Here is a 21,453-nt window from a genome sequence, read left to right on the forward strand (position 1 = left end):
CTACAGAATGTTTTATATTTCAGTTCTATCATTCATTGTAGAGTGGTCTTGGAGCTTGGTACCATGGAAAAGGGAGACCACTACTGATCACAGGCCTCTGGCCTGAAGAGTGATCTGCCTTACCTATGTCTATGTGGAAGACTATTGACAGGAGAGAATGAACGATCAATAAATGAAAGGTGAATAAGAGACGGATGCCAGCATTTAACAAGTCACTGAACCAACTTAGTGGCACCCCAATGTTCTTAGACCATTTTTCATCTTCTATAGACTGGATCTGAGAGATCCCATGTTGCATTCTTGCTGCCTGTTCAATTGGATGAGCACAGACCTGTAAGAAAGATGGCGCATGCTCCAGCTGCCTCACTCATTGGCCTTCACCTACCCACCATTACTCTAGCTCTATTTTCCTGTTGCCATTCCCTCTCCATAGTGGTTCCTGCTTCTTTCCCTCAAGTGCAGGAAATAGCCTTTCACTGCTCACACATTCCCAGAAGCCATTGATTGGGTGCCAGACATCCCTCATGTCCTGCCAACAAAGTGCTCCATGAAGAACTGAAGGTCTCATTCCTCTCTGTGGCAGTATTCTCAATGTCCCCAAAGCTTTGTAAGTTTGGCATACAAGATGTTTGTTTGGACACAATGATCAGATCATCAATCTTGAAGGAGAGGTCTACTAGTCTACCTACCATGCTCAGCCAAGCATGCTCAGCTCCTAAGAGAAAATGAACATCACTGTTCCCTCTTACACTTGGCCAAAGAAAATATCATATTAGGGCTGGAGGCAGAGGACAAATGGCAACCTTGTCACTTTTTTATATGGTGACAGGGTCCAGGATTAGGGATTCCTGATCCTTGGTGTTATATTGAGTGTTTGTCATTAGTCTCTAAGAAGCCTGGGCAGCAGTCACGCAGCTATGTAACTGCTGACTGGGACTGGCCTGTGGCCTGTGGCCATATTCACTATCATCTTCATATTACTGCAGGACCTGATGCACCACCTAAAGCTCTGGACTTCTTGCTACCCACTGGGCACTGTGCCATGGCCTTTGCAGCTAACCTGTTGCAGATGGACCTACATAACATGCAACACAGCCTGTGCTAGGTGAATGACTTAATGGTGGATAGTAACTGAGGTTATTGTATCTGTAGCAGCACATAGTGGAGGTCAATCCACAGGTCAGTGTAATCCCCCACAGACTGAAGCAGGCTGAGCCAGGCCTTGACTTTGCTGCCACTAAGGAGATTACCTAGGGTGGAGCCTTCCTCCCTAGATCAATCTATTGTTCAGCCACTGCTGCTGTTCTCCTTCAAGACACTGCTACCTGCTGGGAGGCCACTGAGCTATTCTGGTGACTACACCCTATTCTGCAGCTGGTTCCAGGCTCCAAGATTGAATTGGCGGGAATGCCCCCCCTCCTTTACAAGCATATTTGCTATTAAACATTTGAGCTTTGATCAGGAATCTTGACTTAGCTCCATTTTTCTCTCAACCGCCTAGTTCCCCTCTCTTTCAGCCCCAGCCTGCCACTCAGGTGTACCCCGTCCATGTGAGCCGCGGGCCAGCTCGCAACAGGTCAGACAGGGATCTGGGTCCCAACAGGAGACAGGCTTATCAAATTTTGGTGACACCCACTGGAACCTTCTAGAGCAAAGAATTTGAAGATCAAAGTCTAGGGGGTAAAACTGGATATGACAACCAGGTTCAGGCTAGTTTGACTGAGCAGCAGCCAAATCTCAAGTCCCTTATGATTCTGTCAAAGACAAGGTTTTAACACAGTGCAAAGTCTAGTGCACCATGTCAGTCACAGCACTGAGTGGAGAGAGGGGCTATGGATGCCTGAATCTCTTTTTTGCTGTGTCCTATCTGGCCTTACTACTCATGTTAAAGAACCAGAGTTTTTTCATGTGTGATGAAATGCTAAGGGGCCCAGGGACAGTGTTTTGGTTCTTGCAAGGTCACAGCTGGGATGTCACATCTACTGTGATTCCTTTGCTGAAATTAAAACATAAGATGCCACACTAACAGGCATCCTCACGCTGGGGATTTAGCTTTCCCCTGGATATATAAGAACAACACTGACAAGCAAGACATCCAGTCACCCAGACACACACACACACACACACACACACACACACACACACACACACACACACACAGATACACATACACACATGCACGCACAATGCACACTTTCAGAAATATACACGCAGATGTACACCATGAGCCAGAGAGATGGTCAGAGGGTAAAGGAACTTGCCTGGCAATCATGGTGCTTGAGTTTCACTTCTCAACCCATGTAGTAAGGTGAGAACTGACAGTGTATGCTTATCCCAGACCTCAAAATCATTGTGGTGGCCATAGCTCTCCTCACATCATGTATATACAAACACACATTGGAGCAACAATGAATTTTATTACTAGAAATATTATTTACTCAACATGTTATAGGAAGCAGGAAGGCCTAGCATATTTTATGGCTGTTACAGATTGTGAAGACTGTGGGGCATTGGGCTACCACCCCCAACAGCCTCCACAAGAGAAGCACGGTCAGTAGTCATGTAGACAAATGGCCCAAGCTTCTGACCTTCAGGCTAAACTCCTCCCCAGTTACCTAGTAACAGTAAAGACCATAAAAAGGGCAGTTTAGCCCCTGCTTGCCCTCTCAATCCTTTGTTCTCTCACTTCTCACTTCTCTCACTCCTCTCTTCTCTCTTCTCCTCTCCTCTCTCTTCCTCTCTTTCTCTCTTCCTGTTTCTCTCTCTCTGTCTCTCTCTGTCTGTCTGTCTGTCTGTCTGTCTGTCTCTCTTTCTACCTTCTCTCTTTCTCCCTGCAGTTCTATAATAAAGCTCTTAAACCATAGAGAATCTCTGCTCCATCAAGATCTGCTGCACACTCTGGTGAGTGTTGGGAACCTCTTCCCTTATCCCTCTTTCCCATTACCCCAGGGCTACAGGGTGTGGCCCTGTGGACCCCAGGTAGGGGGCTGCCCCTTGTCCAACCCCATCGAGTGGGTCAGAGACTTGGATGCCCACCCGGGGCTGAGTGGAAAGTGTCCGGCAGTCCTCCCACGCCTGACTGACCAGAGAATAGGGAACTCTGGCAATGTTGGGCCTCTTTTCCCTCCCCCCACCCCCTCTTTTGTTCCTAACAACTGGTAGCAGAGGATGGCTTGGCCATCCACGTGAGACAGAACCAGCTGAAGAATGCTTCTCACAGAGACCTACAGGAGATCTCCAAGTTTCTTAAGAGACCGTGAGTGATTGAGTTAAAAAAAAACTTGGCTTTTTACTTTCTCTCTTTCTTTCCAAAGTGTTCCTGACCAGCTTCTTCCCCTCCCCCTCACTCTCTTGGTTTTAGCTGCAAGCAGCTGGTTTTCCTCCCTTGTTCTGTAGCCCCTCCCCTTTTAGTTCTAGGCTTTGAATGACTCTGCCCAGTGATGGTGGAAATTGCTCTGAGCTCTGTTTTCCTTGGCCAGCTGTCGGCTGGAGTAAGGTCCCCTTCCCATTCTTTGTTACAGGTTTCAGCTACAATAAAGTTGTTTCCCCCACCCCCTCTGTAGCCCCTCCTCTCTTGCTCTCTGTGTGTATGGCCCAGCTAGGCAGTGATTGACAGCTGCATGGGCGGGGCAAAGTTACGTGCTTGCTGAGGCTGGGCTAAAAAGGTACCTCTGCTAAAAGCCTTTCACTTAACCCTATAGTCTCGGGGGGGGGGGGGGGCGGCGGAAACAGGGGGAAGTAAAATAAGATTGCAGGATACAACGTACCCCTCCCCCCATCCAGATAAGACCTCAAAAACTGCATTGAAGCTGCACTCCCCTACAGGAATACCTGAATCATGCTTTTTAACCAAAAATTATCTTGCTTCTTTTTCTAAATGCTTTTTTCTTTTTCTAGTATTCATGATATATGTCCAAAAGTTCTTTCAACTTGTTTAAAATTTCCTTTAAGGTGTAAAAATCATCCAATCCTTAATTAATAACCAGTTTTCTTTTACAGAAGAACTGTTAACTGCCTACCCCAGTCACACAATTAAAATGATATTTTCTTCTTTAGCCATCCAAAACGGACTGTGTTGTGCCCCTAAGCAAACCATTGCAGGCATAACTTTTGCTATCCACACTATGCAGATATCCTCTGCTGGTGTTCTGCTCCTTTGTTATAATTACTATACAGGTCTATCTCCACACGGGGCCTGCTGCCACAGCTCCACCTGAGACAGCGCCATCTACTGAGACCTACAGACAAAAGTTGCCTTCCTCCAAAATTCTCATCTGACTGAGGGCTCCTGAGAAACTGCTGAACCACAGAAGACAGACATGGGACCTTCCAGCTACAGATGAACTCTTTTGCTAAAGTCAAATGGCTGGTGAACTTTGGGGAAAGTTATATGATAGCGAGGAAAGCATAATGTCTATCTAGATTAATTAATTGCAGTTCAAAATGGATGTTATTACCCTTAAATTGTACTACCCATGGAACAATTAATTGATTGTACAAACTCTTGCCTTCTTAACTAAATCTCTTGCCTTCTCAATTCTTACCCTTAATTCTCCTTACTACTCTGGCTTTGTTTTGTTACTTCTCTAATCTATATATTTTTTCTGATAATTGCACTCCACTCTAAATTTTCACCAATAATGATACAGTCACATCAGTAACCCCCCTTTTTTCTAATAAAAACAGACAGGGAATTGTGGGGCATTGGGCTACCACCCACCACAGTCCCCACAAGAGAAGCATAGTCAATAGTCATGTAGACAATGGCCCAAGCTTCTGACTTCAGGCTAAACTCCTCCCCAGTTACCTAGTAACAGTAAAGACCATAAAAGGGGTAGTTCAGCCCCTGCTTGCCCTCTCAATCCTTTGTTCTCTCACCTCTCACTTCTCTCATTCCTCTCTTCTCTTTCCTTTCTCTTTGTCTTCTCCTCTCCTCTCTCTCCCCCCTCTCTCTTTTTCTATCTTCTCTCTTTCTCCCTGAAGTTCTATAATAAAGCCCTTAAACCATAGAGAATCTCTGCTCCATCAAGATCCGCTGGACACTCTGGTGAGTGTTGGGAACCTCTTCCCTTATCCCTCTCTCCCATTATCCTGGGGCTACAGGGTGTGGCCCTGGGGCCCCCAGGTCAGGGGTTGCCCCTTGTCCACCCCCCATCGAGTGGGTCAGAGGCTTGGATGCCCACCCGGGTCTGAGTGGAAAGTGTCCAGCATCCCTCCCACATCTGACTGACCAGAGAATAGGGAACTCTGGCAATGTTGGGCCTCTTTTCCCTTCCCCCTCCTCCCCTGGGCCCCCTCTTTTTTGTTCCCAATGGAACACACTCCCAATTATCCTGCACATCCCAGGGTTGCCTGACAAGTCTCCCCTGGGACAATGACATTTCTCACCATGATGGATAAGCTGGTGACTGAGCACAAGAGGACCTGGGACCCTGGCCACCCACTTTGTAACCTGACTGATGCCTTTCTGGCTGAGATGGAGAAGGTGAGACTATGAGACCTGGTGTCCATTGTGCTGTGAATAACCTAGCGACAATGAAGTGTAACTACCTGGACTCATCAGAAGGGTATTATGGGGCACTCCAGTCTCTACACTGAGTCTGTGGTCCTGTTATGTCCTAGGCAAAGGGGAGCCCCCAGAGTAGCTTCAAAGGTGCAAATCTCTGTCTCGTTGTCCTTGACCAGTTTGATGCTGGGATTGTGACCGCTTCAATCACTCTGACCTGGGGCCTTCTGCTCACAATCCTGCATCCGGGTGTGCAGAGCAAGCCTGACTGGGGCTGGAATGAAAGGAGGAGGTGGGTAGAGCCACACTCCTTAAGATTCCTTGGGTCACTTGTGGCTCCCAGCAATGGTTAAACCCAGGCTCCTGTAAGGATGATGGCCATCTTTCTCCTGTGGACTCAGCCTTTAACAGAAAGGTAGTGGAAAGAAGGGAACCCGCTGGGGCACCTTAACCAAAGTCAGGCTGTCTTTCCGGGCAGAGTACAACAGGAAATCAACAAGGTCATAGGGCATGTGTGGTGACCAGAGATGGTAGACCAGGACCGCATGTCCTACTCCAATGCTGTCATGTATGAGGTTCAGCGCTATGCAGACATTATCACAATACCTTTGGCACATAAGACTTTTAGTGATGTTGAAGTGCAGGGCTCCCTTATCACTAAGGTAGGCCTGGGACCTGCCAAATTCTAGTCAGTGTTGCCAGCTAGCTAGTGGCATGAGCTGCCCAGTTAAGGAGGACTGAAATTTAGACAACCCAATTCTCAATTCTACAGTACCAACTTCCCCTGGGTAAGTATGGGAATAGAAACAAGAGCAAGAACTGTACACTAGGAACCCCATCTAGAACAAAAAGCAAGGTAAAATATGACAGTCATGGTTGTAACAGTCAGTACCTACAAATACAGGTGATGGTGTGTGTATATCTGTCAATTATCACATATCCCTGCATTTATGAGATGTGTGAAGCTCCTAGGGCTGAGTTTACATGACAGCATCCAGGGTGTGATAGAGGCTGTACTTGTTACCTTGGTGACTATGGTCTGGGGAGCCTCACCCCTGTCTGTGTACAAACGATTTACCTCTTGCTAGGGAACAACAGTCGTCCCTAACCTGTCCTGTCTCGTGTTTATAAAAAGAGAGAGAATATGTTCTGTGGGGTATGGTGAAGAATGGGGGATGGGAATGTCTTAGTGGGTCCAAGCCAAGGTATCCGTTCCCCCTGAGGGACCATCCACATGACAGTTTAGTATAGAATACAGTTTATTCAGGTCATGTGGAGGGTAGTTGGTAGTTAAGAGGTTTAGAGGCAGAGAAAGGGAGAGAGAGAGAGAAAGAGAGAGAGAGAGAGAGAGAGAGAGAGTCCAGCCATGAGCAAGTAGTTGGGAGGGGGGAATTAGGGTGAAGGGACAAGGGAACAGAGTGGGAACAAAAGGGCAAGAGCAAGAGGGCAAGAAAATAAGGGAACAAGAGAGAGAGGAGGGGCAAGCAGATCCTGTTATAGTGGGTCAGGCCTGCCTAGCTATTGCCAGGTAACTGTGGGGTCAAGCATACCTTGTTGTTGCCAGATAACTTTGGGTTGAAGTTTAAACAGACTGCTTTCATTTCTCTGTTTTAGTTTAATTTAAAAAAGAGTGAATTAGAAAAATGTGATGGTAGAGCAAGAATAGGGTAATTGTGATTTATGGCTGCTTCATGCTGGCTTTGGGGTGACGTGTCTCTAGGGAAGCTAGAAGGATGGGTATGGAAGGTGGCTGTCCAGTCTTAGGAGATGTTGCAGGTCAGCCAGTCTGTGGGTAGGCTCCTCTGCTTGGCAATGGAGGCAGCTGCAGAATCAGGCAATGGTGTATTTACTTTGACTGGGCACTGGGTGGGACATCCTACTAACATCTGGAAGCCACAGCCCAGTTCTTCTGACTGTTTGAGTCCAAGGTGGGCAGGGAAAAGGAAGTGCCCGAAGTAGGGTACTCCATAACCCAGCAAGGAGCACACTATTCTCCTAGCACATGACACTGCTTGCACTCACTTTATAAGTCCCAGGCAGAGAGAGACAGGGGGTGGGGAGGGGGTGGGAAGACAGGAACTCCCTCTCTTGTGCAGGAGAGTGGCTTCTCAGACAAGGCAAAAGCTGTTTTTCTTGTGGCTGCAGTGGGATATCTAAAAGCAACTACAACAGTGGAAAAACAGGCAGAGCCCAGTGGCAGCTTTGGACAAGCAAGTCTCACAAACAGAGCCCCTGTCGGGACATAAGGGGTAGAGCCAGACACATTTTTCCTGGGGGGAAACCAGGAGCAAATGCAAAAGGGGGGCAGTAGACATAGTCCCTGGCAGCAGTCAGGGCCAGACTCACTTTTGAGATGGCAAACTGGCTGAATGAGCAGCAGCCACAGCGGGAGCCAGCCAATGTGGGATTGGGAAAGGGAAAGTCTATGCCATGTTTAGGTATGTACCCCATAGTCTCATATATTTGAACGAGCCTATGGGGGACAGGGAGTGGAATGTGATTGTTTGAATATGATTGACCCAGGGAGTGGCACTATTACAAGGTATGGCCCAGTTGGAGGAGGTGTGTCTCTGTGGGTATGGGAATTAAGACCCTCATCATAGCTAACTGAAAGCCAGTATTCTGCTAACAGTCTTCAGATGAAGATGTACAACACTCAGATCTGCCTGCACCATGCCTGCCCAGACACAGTCATGCTTTCAACTTTGCCACGGACCACCCCAATCAGTTATAGGGGTCCCTGGAATGAGGGTCCATGAAGCTAGGTGGGTAAGGATTCGGTGGTGACAAACAGAAACAAACACAGGGGCTGTTTGAATCTTAGTGTATTTTGCAGCTCTCAAGCAGGGGATTTTATACATTAAAAAACCAAACATTACATCTCTTAGAAACTATTTTCAGTGAAACAATCACAAATACCAACAAAAATCGTTTGGCACAGTAAAGCACAAAAATCATCTAAGCATTACAACTCTGAAACTATGTATTCAGTGACTCACAAACAGAACAGGTAACATCACTATAAATCATCAAAATATAACAGTTCTAAAAGGATGTATTCAGTGGGGGCTGTTGTCCAAGTCTAGTGGAATATTTCCAGGAGCAGGTTAATAAATCTTTAATGGTCAGTGCTCTGAACCGCTGAACTAACTTTCCTGCCCCATGGTCAATTATTATTTACATCTAGTGCCTGATTTTTTTTAATAATCTTCAATGTGTAAATTTAAACTATTTTAATTCTTTCTAATTAAGGCTTTTTTAAAAAATCATATGCCAAAATCTACCTCTGATGACACATGTAGCCATATGAAATTTTATTGTTGGGAAATTTTTTATCATAATAGTTTTGTAAATGATGTAGAAAGTAAAGCATTGGTTTCCCTGGGGATAAGGTGATGTTAGTGGCCCCATCTCTAGGGATGGTTTCTTACCCACTATTCTCACTTAAGATCTTGGCCGAGGCTACCAGGAACATGTAAATAAGAAAAGAAATAAGAGAAACAAAACAGATAGATTGCCATGAGAACTATGGCTCAATATTCTTTCTCAGGTGAAGAGTTCCAGAACCGGTTCCAGGAGGCCTCCCCCTTTTGAGGTCGATCGCCTCAGTCTGTGGAACTTGCCACACAGGTCCTACTGGAGGTGGTGTGGCATCTCTTCCTATTTTATTTTTTAATTGAAGCTCATAAATATCTCTTTTGGCTGTAGAAATGAAGGAAAAGACTAGTCGGAAGATGATTGTAAAAATAAGAATTATTATTCCTGTAGCCATGGTGACAACAATGACCCAATGTAGCCAACTAACAGGGTTTAATGACTAAACCAAAGCTAATAGACTGAGCCAAATCTTATATAGCAGTATATTCAACATGGGCTTTGCTCATAGCAGAGATTTGTGCTTGTAATTGAGCCATATTATGAATGATATCATTGTCTTTCCAAATTCCCAACAACTTATTTTTAGTAAAATTCTAATTATGACTTTCATTATAAGGCAATGGTGTTACACATATGTACCAAAACCTGGCATCCACTTGATAGAAAGCTGAACTTTAATATTTTCCACTTCTTGTCCTAATACCAAAACTACATCCTCTAAAGCATCAAGTTTTACTTCTAATTTTTTATCTAAAATTCGTTGCCCTGCAAGTGTTAAAGAGACATTTTTATTTAAGTCATCAACAAAATGTGCTGTCTTCATATTTGAGACTAAGGCGATTGTTGAGACTGTAAGTGAAGTAAGAAGGCTATTAGAGCACTAATGCCTAAAATTAAAGTTGCAACAAAATGCTTTGGTCTAATTAGCTCATTAACTCTCTTAAGTGTTTGCAAGGCTACATCATCAAACCAAACATCTTCTTTTAAATCTACAGGAAGCATAATATAAGAAGGTCCTTGTAATATCAAAATAACTGAATAATTCTTAATTAAAATAGGATCAACACAGTTAGTTACAATACATTTGAAACAGCTGACCTGATAAGATCGTTTTACTTTAATAATTTTTAAATCTGAGAACTGTCCAGTGAGTATACCATAAGGATAGTTTAGGCAAGATCTAAGTACCAAAGGAGTGCTCTTAGATTTCTTAGGCTTTTTTTTTTAAGAACCATGATAGTTGCAGCAAAAAGTCTAAATAACCCCCCAAAAACCCATTAGAAATATTATGTGAAAGAGAATGCCTGACATAAATAGATTTCATCCATCCTGTAGTGAACCATCTATTAATAGACTCATTTGTAAATGTATCAGATCTATATGCATGAAAGAGTGTAACTCATTAGTTAACTGTTTCCTATTATTATAAAATGTTGAGACTATGGAATAATCATAATTTCTTTCTTGAGTTTTCCAAGTATCATGTACTGAAGCCCAGAAACTAAACCCACATTTAAGCCATCTTGGACTATCACCTGAAAGCAAGGATACCCACAATTTATCATTGTCCCAATATTCTTGTAGACATTCTTTCAGAGGCATTGTTTCTTTTGGCCTTATAAATGTTTCATCATAATTATAATCACTCAAAATCATTATTGAAAGCATTAATCTTTTACAACTCGGGGGGGGGGGCATCAGGATCTATCTGGAGCATCAGAAAGAAAAGTTCTATAACTAGTGGGAAGGCAACCCATGGGGGGGTATTCCCTTTAAAGTAACATAGATTGGGGCAGAGTCTGACATTTCCTCATATTTAATTACAGAGGAAGTCAAATGGGGGGGGATCAGCGTGTCCCCCTAGCAGCTCAGTATTATTAGTCATGTCTCTGATATGCACATTATCTCCCCAGTCCATGGGATGAAGAAGTGGAGGATGGGGAACATAGATAGGCCCAAAACGAGGTTGCAGAGGCATAGCATACCTGCATAGAAAACACAGCAAGCATAGCAAGAAACATATTTTCTGCTGATGGTGGTTTCCTGGTATCAGAGATTATTTGTTGTGCTCTCTGGGTGAGTTTCTCTCCAGTTGTCCCCAAGTGGGTGGATCTATCCTGTGGTAGATGACAGTTCAGGAGGAGCGGCTGCCTGTGGAGAAGAGAGATCAAGCTTCTTGATTTTCTTCATTACTTCTTTTGCTTCTTTCTCTTCTGGGTTCTTGATAGAGGTTTTCTGGTGGAAGGGTCGAATAATTGTCTGGGATCCAGACCGGGGTCTCTGCAGTCTGTGGAAAAACACATGCATATCCTCTTCCTGAGGTGATTAACACATCTGGCCCTTCCCATGTGCCTGTTAAAAGATTCTTCCACATCATTAAAGGAGTAACAGTCTGCTGTAGGGGGGCCCAATGTTTTTACATAGGGGTAAAGCCTTTATCATCTGTATTAAGGTGATTAATGGCAAATAAAGCATGGCTTAATACTTGATGAGGTGAGTAGTAATGACCACTAGATTTTAAGCTCTGAAGTTGTACTTTAAGATTTTGATGAGTCTTCTATGATAGCCTGACCTTGGGGGTTGTATGGAATTCCTGTTGTATGTTCTATGCCCCATTTAATACAAAATTTTGCACAAGGTTGAGAAGTTTAAGCTGGAGCATTATCAGTTTTAATTCTTTTTGGCACACCTAAGGAGGAGAAGCACATAATAAGATGTTGTATGACATCTTTCACAGCCTCCCCAGTTCTAGCAGTATCCATAACCACATGAGAATATGTATCTACAGTAACATGTACATAGGCCAACTTTCCATATTCTGGGATATGAGTTATGTCCATTTGCCACAAAACTTGAGGTTTAAGGCCCCTTGGATTAACTCCCATTTTCAATGAATGATATACATCAGGACAATGTTTACAATAATTCACAATTTGTCTAGCCTTTTCTCATGTCAAATTGAACATCCTTCTCAAGGCCAATGCATTCTGATGATGTAAGGCATGACTTTCCGATGCTTGTTCAACCATACTAGCAATCACGCGATCCTTCGTTAATAAATCTGCCATAGCATTTCCTGAAGCCAATGGACCTGGCAGGCCAGTATGTTCTCTGATATGTCCTATAAAACTTTTCTTTTTCTTGATTGAATTATATTTTGCAACTGAAGCAAGAGTGTTATAATTTTGGAACTCCCAGATATAAGAGCTGTCTCTATATCAGGAAATAAATGAACTACATATTTTGAATCTGTATAAAGGTTAAACTCTTCAGGCAGGTGTTCAAGGGCAGTGATAACTGCAATTTCTGTCTGCTGTGCAGGAGTTTCTTTTGCCTTTTTAATAACTACAGTTCTATTTTTTATAGAGACAGCTGAGGTTCCAGTGGATGACCCATCTGTAAATACCAAGAGGGCATCAGAAATGGGTTCCAATGCTAGTTTAGAAGGAAAAATTATTTCTGTTTCTTCTGCAAACTTTAATATAGGGTGTTGAGGTACATGACATTTAATTTGTCCCACATACTGAGCTAATGCTATTCCCCAATCATCTGCAGTTTGAAGTAAATACTCCAATTGCTCCTTATCATATGGAATAACAACTTCATGCATTTCTTTGCCAAATAATTCCCTGGATCTTATCCTCCTTTTAATAATTAATTGGGGGGACTCGCCACGGTGATGTAGCAGCGTGGTAGGGGCCGAGGCCAGCGCCGTCCATCCACCAGCCACCCCGATCCTGTGGTGAGTCCGCGCGCTGAGCGGCAGAGCGGGCGCCCGTGGGCTCGGCAGGAGTGGCCGTACCCTCGGCGGCGCCGCCATGGACGCAGAGGCTGCGCTCAGCTATTCTCTGGAGCAAGTTCAAGCTTTGTATTCATTTCTATTTCAACAAATGATGGCAGAAGTTCCTAACATGGCAGTCATGACTGGACAGCAGGTGCCAGCAGTAGCTCCTAACATGGCAACCGTGACAGAACAGCAGGTGCCCACAGACGCTCCTGTCCAGGAACCTGCACCAGAAGCTCCAAAGAGAAGGAAAAGGAAACCCAGAGCAGCAGAGCCCCAGGAACCAGTGGAGCCCAAAAAACCTGCTACGTCGAAGAAATCCGGCAAGTCTACAAAATCAAAAGAAAAGCAGGAGAAAATCACAGACGCGTTTAAAGTGAAAAGGAAAGTGGACCGCTTCAACGGCGTCTCTGAAGCTGAGCTTCTGACCAAGACTCTTCCTGACATTTTGACCTTCAATCTGGATATTGTGATCATTGGCATTAACCCGGGATTAATGGCTGCTTACAAAGGACATCACTACCCTGGGCCTGGAAATCACTTCTGGAAGTGTCTGTTCATGTCGGGGCTGAGTGAGGTGCAGCTGAATCACATGAATGACCACACCTTACCCGGCAAGTACGGCATCGGATTCACCAACATGGTGGAACGGACGACGCCGGGCAGCAAGGATCTGTCTAGTAAAGAGTTCCGGGAAGGAGGGCGCATCCTGGTGCAGAAACTGCAGAAATATCAGCCACGAATAGCGGTGTTTAATGGAAAATGTATTTATGAAATTTTCAGTAAAGAAGTTTTTGGAGTAAAGGTTAAGAACTTGGAATTTGGGCTTCAACCCCACAAGATCCCAGACACAGAAACTCTGTGCTACGTCATGCCGTCGTCCAGCGCCAGATGTGCTCAGTTTCCCCGGGCCCAGGACAAAGTTCATTACTACATTAAGCTGAAGGACTTGAGAGACCAGCTGAAAGGCATTGAACGCAACGCGGACGTTCAGGAAGTGCAGTATACATTTGACCTGCAGCTTGCGCAAGAGGATGCAAAGAAGATGGCAGTTAAGGAAGAAAAGTATGATCCAGGCTATAAGGCAGCTTACGGCGGCGCCTATGGGGAAAACCCATGTAATGGGGAACCTTGTGGCATTGCTTCAAATGGGCTAACAGCCCACAGTGCGGAGCCGAGAGGAGAAGCAGCCCCCGGCGATGTTCCGAATGGGCAGTGGATGGCACAGTCGTTTGCAGAGCAGATCCCTTCTTTTAATAATTGTGGGACCCGAGAGCAGGAAGAAGAGAGCCACACTTAGGAAGGGTGCCTCTCAGCTCGGGCTCAGGGCTGCAGTTCTAATGCAGACCTCAGGACAGAGAGCCTCAGTGTGCTAACTGAGGGGCTTTAGTGTTAATGGTCCTTTACGCTAGTGGTGTAATTATATATGAAGCAGTTATATGGTAGAGTCAACTGTATGAATCTGTGTAGTTTGGAAAGGAAAAATAGGGTGTTTTGTACTTGAGTTTTGTATTTTAACTACCCATCGTTCCAGCTTTTTATATACTATATTTCATTTATGAAGAAACTGGTTTTCTCTGAGGAGTCACTTCAATCTGTAATTTTAAAAAAGCAACAGTCGGAATATTTATAGTTGATTCTTCACTGTGCATACCTATATATGCCCTTATCCCTTTAAATGCCTAAGTAGGGCATGCTACTAAGAATCAAGCTGGTGAAAGGCAGATGTGCCTGTCTCTGTTGGACACCGACTAACCCTCCGCCCTCCGTGGACTCGAAGCTGGAGGTGGACTCAGAACCCTCTGGGTTGCAGTCACACGCAGACCCCCTTACTCTCCCAGTAGTGTGTGTGGCAGTTGTTTGGTAGTAGAAACCTGATGGGGCCTGAGCCCTGCCGTTGGCCTCTGCCTCTTGTGGTTCCTGAGAAGGCAGTAGAACCTGGACAGTTGCCACCCCTCTGTTTTACTGAATCCCCCGTCAGTGTTCATCACTGTTGTGATTTTATCCCGACCTGGAAAGCGCTAAAAAATGAACTTTCCAGTTAGCCATGCGCTGCTGCAGGTGTTTGATAACCCTGTTTAAACTGGTGCTGTGTACATGGGATGTACTGATACAGAACTTCTCTTCTAGGGAAAGCTAATCATTTGTCAATGATTTAAAAATTATTGTCACTACTGTTGATTACTGTGGACTAAGTGAGCCTCGTGAAAGAGCTGATTGGAATTTGTACCTTTGTGGCTGCTCATGCATTTTCCATGGTGCTACAGACAGCCTGCCCGGGCTGGTGGCTAGGAAACGTGCGTGTTCAGCGATGCCTAGCGCTCTCACTCCTGAGCACTCTGACTTGGTGCCCACCCCTGGCGCGTGCTGGTTTGGGAGTATGAAATGCCCACGAGGGTTTTGTATCTCACAAAGGTTATGTAGCCTGTTCTGTGAATAATGAGGGAAGCAGTTTCTTGGTGGAAATTTTAACATGCCTTTAGCTGTGGCAGTGATGGGCTTTCTTTTTCCTTCTGTCTGGGTCAGGTTGTGCACAAGTCATGTTATTTGGAAGGTGCACTGCACTGCTGTTTACATGGGCATTTTATGCGGGTGCTTTGAAGTGCCTTGCATCAGGGATTAGGATCAACTGAATTCTTTTTTTCATGGGACTATGTAAAGCATGTAGTATTGCCTTGGTATTTAACTATTGTAGTTTTACCATGGAGAAATACCTTTAAATTATAACTCTGGAGAGCAGCCATGAGGACCCTCTGTACTTCCTGGTGCTTTTCCTTAACATGGTGGGTGAGTAGCGAGTGCGGGGCACCCTGTACATGGCAGGGTGGGGCGTTCTCATTAAATAATACTGAGATTTTAAACATGCGCAGTCTGAGCGTTTTTACAATAAACATTAAGAATGGCAAAAAAATAATTAATTGACTACACATAAAAGGATAAGAAGATGCCATTTTTACTTGAGTATGAGGGAAATAAATCCATTCTAGTACACCTTCTTACCATAAACATGCAGTAGGGGTGTAAGATGTTTTAAGTATAATAAAGAGACCATGGTTTTAAATAATTTGTTTTAACTTTGCATCTTGCATCTTTTGTTCTATCAATTCTAGTTGCTTTAAGGCTTCTTTTGTAAGCTGTCTCTTAGACTTGGGATCAGGATCTCCTTTAAGAATTTCAAATAAATGATGAAACTGTCCTGTGGTAATTTTTAAATAAGGTCTAATCCAATTAATATTTCCCAATAATTTTTGAAAATCACTGTGTTTTTAATTTATCAATCCTAAATTGTAATTTTTGAGATATGATATATTCATTATGAAAATTTTCTAACTAATTTATTGGCCTGTTATGTTGAATTTTATCAGGGGCAATAATTAGTCCATGCTGGGTCAATACCTCAATCATATTTTTCAAAATTAATTCAGTTAAATCCTGTTTTTTGCCTGCTATAAGAATATCATCCATATAATATAAAATAAAAGCCTTTAAAATTTTTTTTGGTAGGAACGAACTTTTTTGGGGGGAGGATTTATTAATCCCTCTTGGCCCCTGCCTTCTTCATGGCTGCCAGCACGTTGCTCAGCTCCTCCTGCTTTCTCTTGGCGCAGATGTGCATGCCCACCCTCTTCTTGATGAACTTGAGTGCATGCTTGTCCTTGGACATTTTGAGTATCTCCATGGCTCACCACTCATAGGATGCAAAGCAGCATACCTCCTGGATCATGTCCTACACGAACTTGGTGTGCTTGGTGAGGTGCCTGCAGCACTGGCTGTGTCTCAGTTTGCTGATGGTTTTTATCACTGTGTGGCCCTTGTTGAGACCCATGACCATGGGGTAGTGCAGGGCCATGGCTGCTGCTCTCTGAGGGTGGCCAGGAAAAGAAGCAATAAAAGCCTTTTTATACTTAGCCCTAATGGATCTTAAAGCTTGATCCACAAAATTAGGACAAAGAGTGCTATATCTACTCCAGTAGTGACATGCATGACAGGCCAAAAGCCTGGATGCAGACCTGAGGCGAAGAGTTCCACGGAAACTTAGTCTCTTGGAACTGTGGCATTCCACAGCATGTATGCTCCAATTTTGTCCTTGCGAATGGATCTGTGTGCTTTCTTTCAGTATTGTTTTTTTTGTCTTTTTTTCTCTTATTAGATATTTTCTTTATATATATACATTTCAAATGCTATCCCAAAAGTTCCCTATACCTTCCCCCCACCCTGCTCCCCTATCCACTCACTCCCGCTTCTTGGCCCTGGCATTCCCTTGTACTGGGGCATATACAGTTTGCAATAGCAAGGGGCCTCTCTTCCCAGTGATGGCCGACTAGGCCATCTTCTGCTACATATGCAGCTAGAGATACGAGCTATGGGGGTACTGGTTAGTTCATATTGTTGTTTCACCTATAGGGTTTCAGACCCCTTCAGTTCTTTGGGTGCTTTCTCTAGTTCTCCATTGGGGGCTCTGTATCCCATCTTATAGATGACTGTGAGCATCCACTTCTGTATTTGCCAGGCACTGGCAAAACCTCATATGAGACAGCTATAACAGGGTCCCCCCTTCAGCAAAATCTTTCTGGCATATGCAATAGTGTCTGGGTTTGGTGGCTGATTATGGGATGGATCCCTGGGTGGGGTAGTCTCTGGATAGTCCATCCTTTCATCTTAGCTCCAAACTTTGTAACTCCTTTCTTGGGTATTTTGTTCCCATTCTAAGGAGGAATGAAGTATCCACCCATTGGTCTTCTATCTTCTTGATTTTCTTGTGTTTTGCAAATTGTATCTTGGGTGTTCTATGTTTCTGGGCTAATATCCATTTACCAGTGAGTGCACATCTAATGACTTCTTTTGTGATTGGGTTACCTCACTAAGGATGATATCCTCCAGATACATCCATTTGTCCAAGAATTTCATAAATCCATTGTTTTTAATAGCTGAGTAGTACAACATGGTGTAAATGTACCACATTTTCTGTATCCATTCTTCTGTTGAGGGACATCTGGGTTCTTTCCAGCTTCTGGCTATTGTAAATAAGGCTGCTACGAACATAGTAGAGCATGCATTCTTATTACCAGTTGGAACTTCTTCTGGGTATATGCCCAGGAGACATATTGCTGGATCTTCTGGTAGTATTATGTCCAAGTTTCTAAGGAACCTTCTTACTGACTTCCAGAGTGGTTGTACAAGCTTGCAATCCCACCAACAGTGGAGGAGTGTTCCTCTTTCTCCACATCCTTGCTAGCATCTGCTGTCACCTGAATTTTTGATCTTAGCCATTCTGACTGGTGTGAGGTGGAATCTCAGGGTTGTTTTGATTTGCATTTCCCTGATGGTTAAGGATGTTGAACATTTTTTCAGGTGCTTCTCAGCCATTCGGTATTCCTCAGTTGAGAATTCTTTGTTTAGCTCTGTGCCCCATTTTTTTAATGGGGTTATTTGAATTTCTGGAGTCCAGCTTCTTGAGCTCTTTGTATATATTGGATATGAGTCCCTTATAAGATTTAGGATTGGTAAAAATCCTTTCCCAATCTGTTGGTGGCATTTTTGTCTTATTGACAGTGTCTTTTGCCTTACAGAAGCTTTGCAATTTCATGAGGTCCCATTTGTTGATTCTTGATCTTACAGCACAAGCCATTGCTGTTCTGTTTAGGACTTTTTCCCCTGTGTCCATATCTTTCAGGCTTTTCCCCACTTTCTCCTCTCTTAATTTCAGTGTCTCTGGTCTTATGTGGAGGCCTTTGATCCACTTAGACTCGAGCTTTGTACAAGGAGATAAGAATGATCGATTCACATTCTTCTACATGATAACCACCTGTTGAGCCAGCACCATTTATTGAAAATGCTGTCTTTTTTCCACTGGATGGTTTTAGCTCCCTTGTCAAACATCAATAGACCATAGGTGTGTGGATTCATTTCTGGGTCTTCAATTCTTTTCCATTGATCTACCTGTCTGTCACTGTACCAGTGCCATACCGTTTTTTATCACAATTGCTCTGTAATACAGCTTAATGTCAGCATGGTGATTCTACCAGAAGTTCTTATATTGTTTAAAATAGTTTTTGCTATCCTAGGTTTTGTATATTTCCAGATGAATTTGAAAATTGTCCTTTCTATCTCAGTGAAGAATTGACTTGGAAGTTTGATGGGGATTGCATTGAATCTGTAGATTGCTTTTGGCAGGATAGCCATTTCTACTATATTAATCCTGCCAATCCATGAGCATGGGAGATCTTTCCACCTTCTGAGATCTTCTTCAATTTCTTTCTTCAGAGACTTGAAGATCTTATCATACAGATCTTTCACTTTATTAGTTAGTCACACCAAGGTATTTTATTTTGTGACTATTGTGAAGGGTGTTGTTTCCCTAATTTCTTTCTCAGTTCCTTATCATTTGTGTAGAGAAAGGCCATTTATTTATTTGAGTTAATTTTATATCCAGCTACTGCACTGAAGCTTTTTGTCAGGTTTAGGATTTCTCTGGTGGAATTTTTAGGATCACTTATATGTACTATCATATCATGTGAAAATAGTGATATTTGACTTCTTCCTTTACAACTTGTATCCCCTTGATGTCCTTTTGTTGTCGAATTACTCTGGCTAGAACTTCAAGTGCTATATTGAATAGGTAGGGAGAAAGTGTGCAGCCTTGTCTAGTCCCTGATTTTAGTGGGATTGCTTAGAGTTTCTCTCCATTTAGTTTGATGTTGGCTACTGGTTTGCTGTAGATTGCTTTTATTATTTTTATGTATGGGCCTTGAATTCCTGATCTTTCCAACACTTTTATCATGAAGGTTTGTTGGATTTTGTCAAATGCTTTCTCAGCATCTAACAAGGTGATCGTGTGTTTTTTGTCTCTGAATTTGTTTATATAGTGGATTACATTGATGAATTTCCATATATTAAACCATCCCTGTATCCCTGGGATGAGCCCTACTTGGTCATGATGGATGATCATTTTGATGTGTTCTTGGATTCAGTTTGTGAGGATTTTATTGAGTATTTTTGCATCGATATTCATAAGAGAAATTGGTCTGACGTTCTCTTTCTTTGTTGGATCTTTGTGTGGTTTAGGTATCAGAGTAATTGTGGCTTCATAGAATGAATTGGGTAGAGTACCTTCTTGTCGCGTCCGCTCTCGACCAGCAAGAACGACACGACCACCAGTCCTTCTAACAGCAGTTTATTCAGTCCTGATTCTTCTTGTTTATATCTCCCCCGAACCCTGGGCCTCTCACTCCTTTTATACTCTCATCCACACACAGCAGGCCACGCCGCCTCACCAGGCATGCAGCTTCAGCTAATCAGGGCAGCAGGGGCATATCTCCATCAAACTGGATTCATCGGTATCCTGGTGCACCTGCGCAGCTCTCAAGATGTTTGTGGCTTATATGAGGAAGTCAGGTGCAAGTCATACGACTTAGCTACAGTCCCTGGTGCCTTTGGCACTGCCGCCACACCCGCTCCTAACATCTCCCCCTTTTTTCTTTTCTGTCAGAATGTCTGTAGATGGCCCCCCGCAGCCATGCCCCTTACCCGTCCTTGGGTGACAAACAGCATTGGTTTGATCCCTGTCTTAGGTTGGTGACATGCCCAGGGAGTCTTATCACTGACTACCTCTCTATCATGCCAAGCCACACCTGGGGAGATTGTGTTTTGCTTGTGGCAGGTGCATCAAAAGGCCAGGATGTTGATTAATCTATGGCCAGATCTTAATTGCTGCAAGCAAGCCTCATGGGTGAAGGTAGAGGTCTGATCCCCAGTGTGCAAGCATAGGGGCCCTACACAAAACCATCCCTTAGGCTCATCACCCAGAGAGGTCTTGGCCAGCTCCGGTGTCGTTTTTCCTGGGGGAAGGGAACTAGGACACTGAACCTTCATGCAATCAGACGTGCCTTCCACAGGATGCCAACAGCAAGCTATCCTCTGTGCAATGCTTAGCCTCGCAACCCACGGCATAATGCAGCATAATTTCATTTAGAGCGGCAAACCGAATCTGAGGAGATTGTCCCGCCTCCACTGCAGCAAAAGCCTATGCTACCATGGCGAAAGTGCGGGCCCACACACTCTGCACCTAACACATGTGCCAAACACACACACACTATAACAAGCATACATCCCAGGGCTCTCATCCCCGCTCATCTTCCCTGAAGCAAGGGATAGATAGCCAAAGGGGCTATCTCTTTAAGGGGAATTCAGGGATCAAAAAGCGTGGAAAAATTTGAATGTCATGTCGAACTGGTATCGGCTTCTGGAATACCGAAAGGATCTCTCATCTCAGCTCCATCCTTTGTGCTTGTGGGATCATCCACCACATCCACAGGAGCAACTGGATCAGGAGCCTCATTCTTGCAGCGTCTCACCAATCTCTCCTGCACCCAAAGAGGTTCTGTCTGGTCCTGTGGAAACACACAAACAGACCCTCTCGCCCACGTCAACACCGAATCTGGTCCTTTCCATGTGCCTGTAAGCACATCTTTCCACCTGGCATATCCTTGTAGGCCAGGTACTCTTTGAACATGTCTATCTGCTGCTGCATGGCCATCTTTATTCAAATTTACAAAATTTAAAGTATAAAGAACTAAAGAAAGTCTCATCTTAGGGGTGCGGCTATAGCCTATTCCCCCCTTTTGTTTGTATAACATTTCTTTGATGGTTCTATGGGTTCTTTCAATAATCCCCTGCCCTTGAGGATTATAGGGCAAGCCATGCTTCACTTGCACTTCCATTTGTTGACAAAAGGACATAAAGGTCTTTGCAGTATAAGCAGGTCCATTATCTGTTTTAAGCTGTT

General features: G+C 44.0%; 1 protein-coding gene and 2 pseudogenes across 1 annotated transcript; 2 read left to right on the forward strand and 1 right to left on the reverse strand.

Annotated features, from left to right (window-relative positions):
- The first annotated feature begins 917 nt into the window (after positions 1–917).
- Positions 918–7,663, forward strand: Gm27825 (annotated as a pseudogene).
- A 4,922-nt stretch (positions 7,664–12,585) lies between these two features.
- On the forward strand, positions 12,586–15,533 carry Tdg-ps. Its single transcript, XM_006521630.2, has one exon. It carries the CDS (start codon positions 12,703–12,705, stop codon positions 13,966–13,968), a length of 1,266 nt encoding a protein of 421 aa, XP_006521693.1. The 5' UTR covers positions 12,586–12,702; the 3' UTR covers positions 13,969–15,533.
- A 667-nt stretch (positions 15,534–16,200) lies between these two features.
- Gm46525 lies at positions 16,201–16,518 on the reverse strand (annotated as a pseudogene).
- Positions 16,519–21,453: the final 4,935 nt, after the last annotated feature.

This window comes from Mus musculus, chromosome 15, assembly GCF_000001635.26.
Source record: "Mus musculus strain C57BL/6J chromosome 15, GRCm38.p6 C57BL/6J".
Lineage (NCBI taxonomy): Eukaryota > Metazoa > Chordata > Mammalia > Rodentia > Muridae > Mus > Mus musculus.

Bases quoted from the DNA above. Each gene is read 5' to 3' on its own strand.
- Tdg-ps (XM_006521630.2), top strand. From the start codon at position 12,703: ATGGACGCAGAGGCTGCGCTCAGCTATTCTCTGGAGCAAGTTCAAGCT.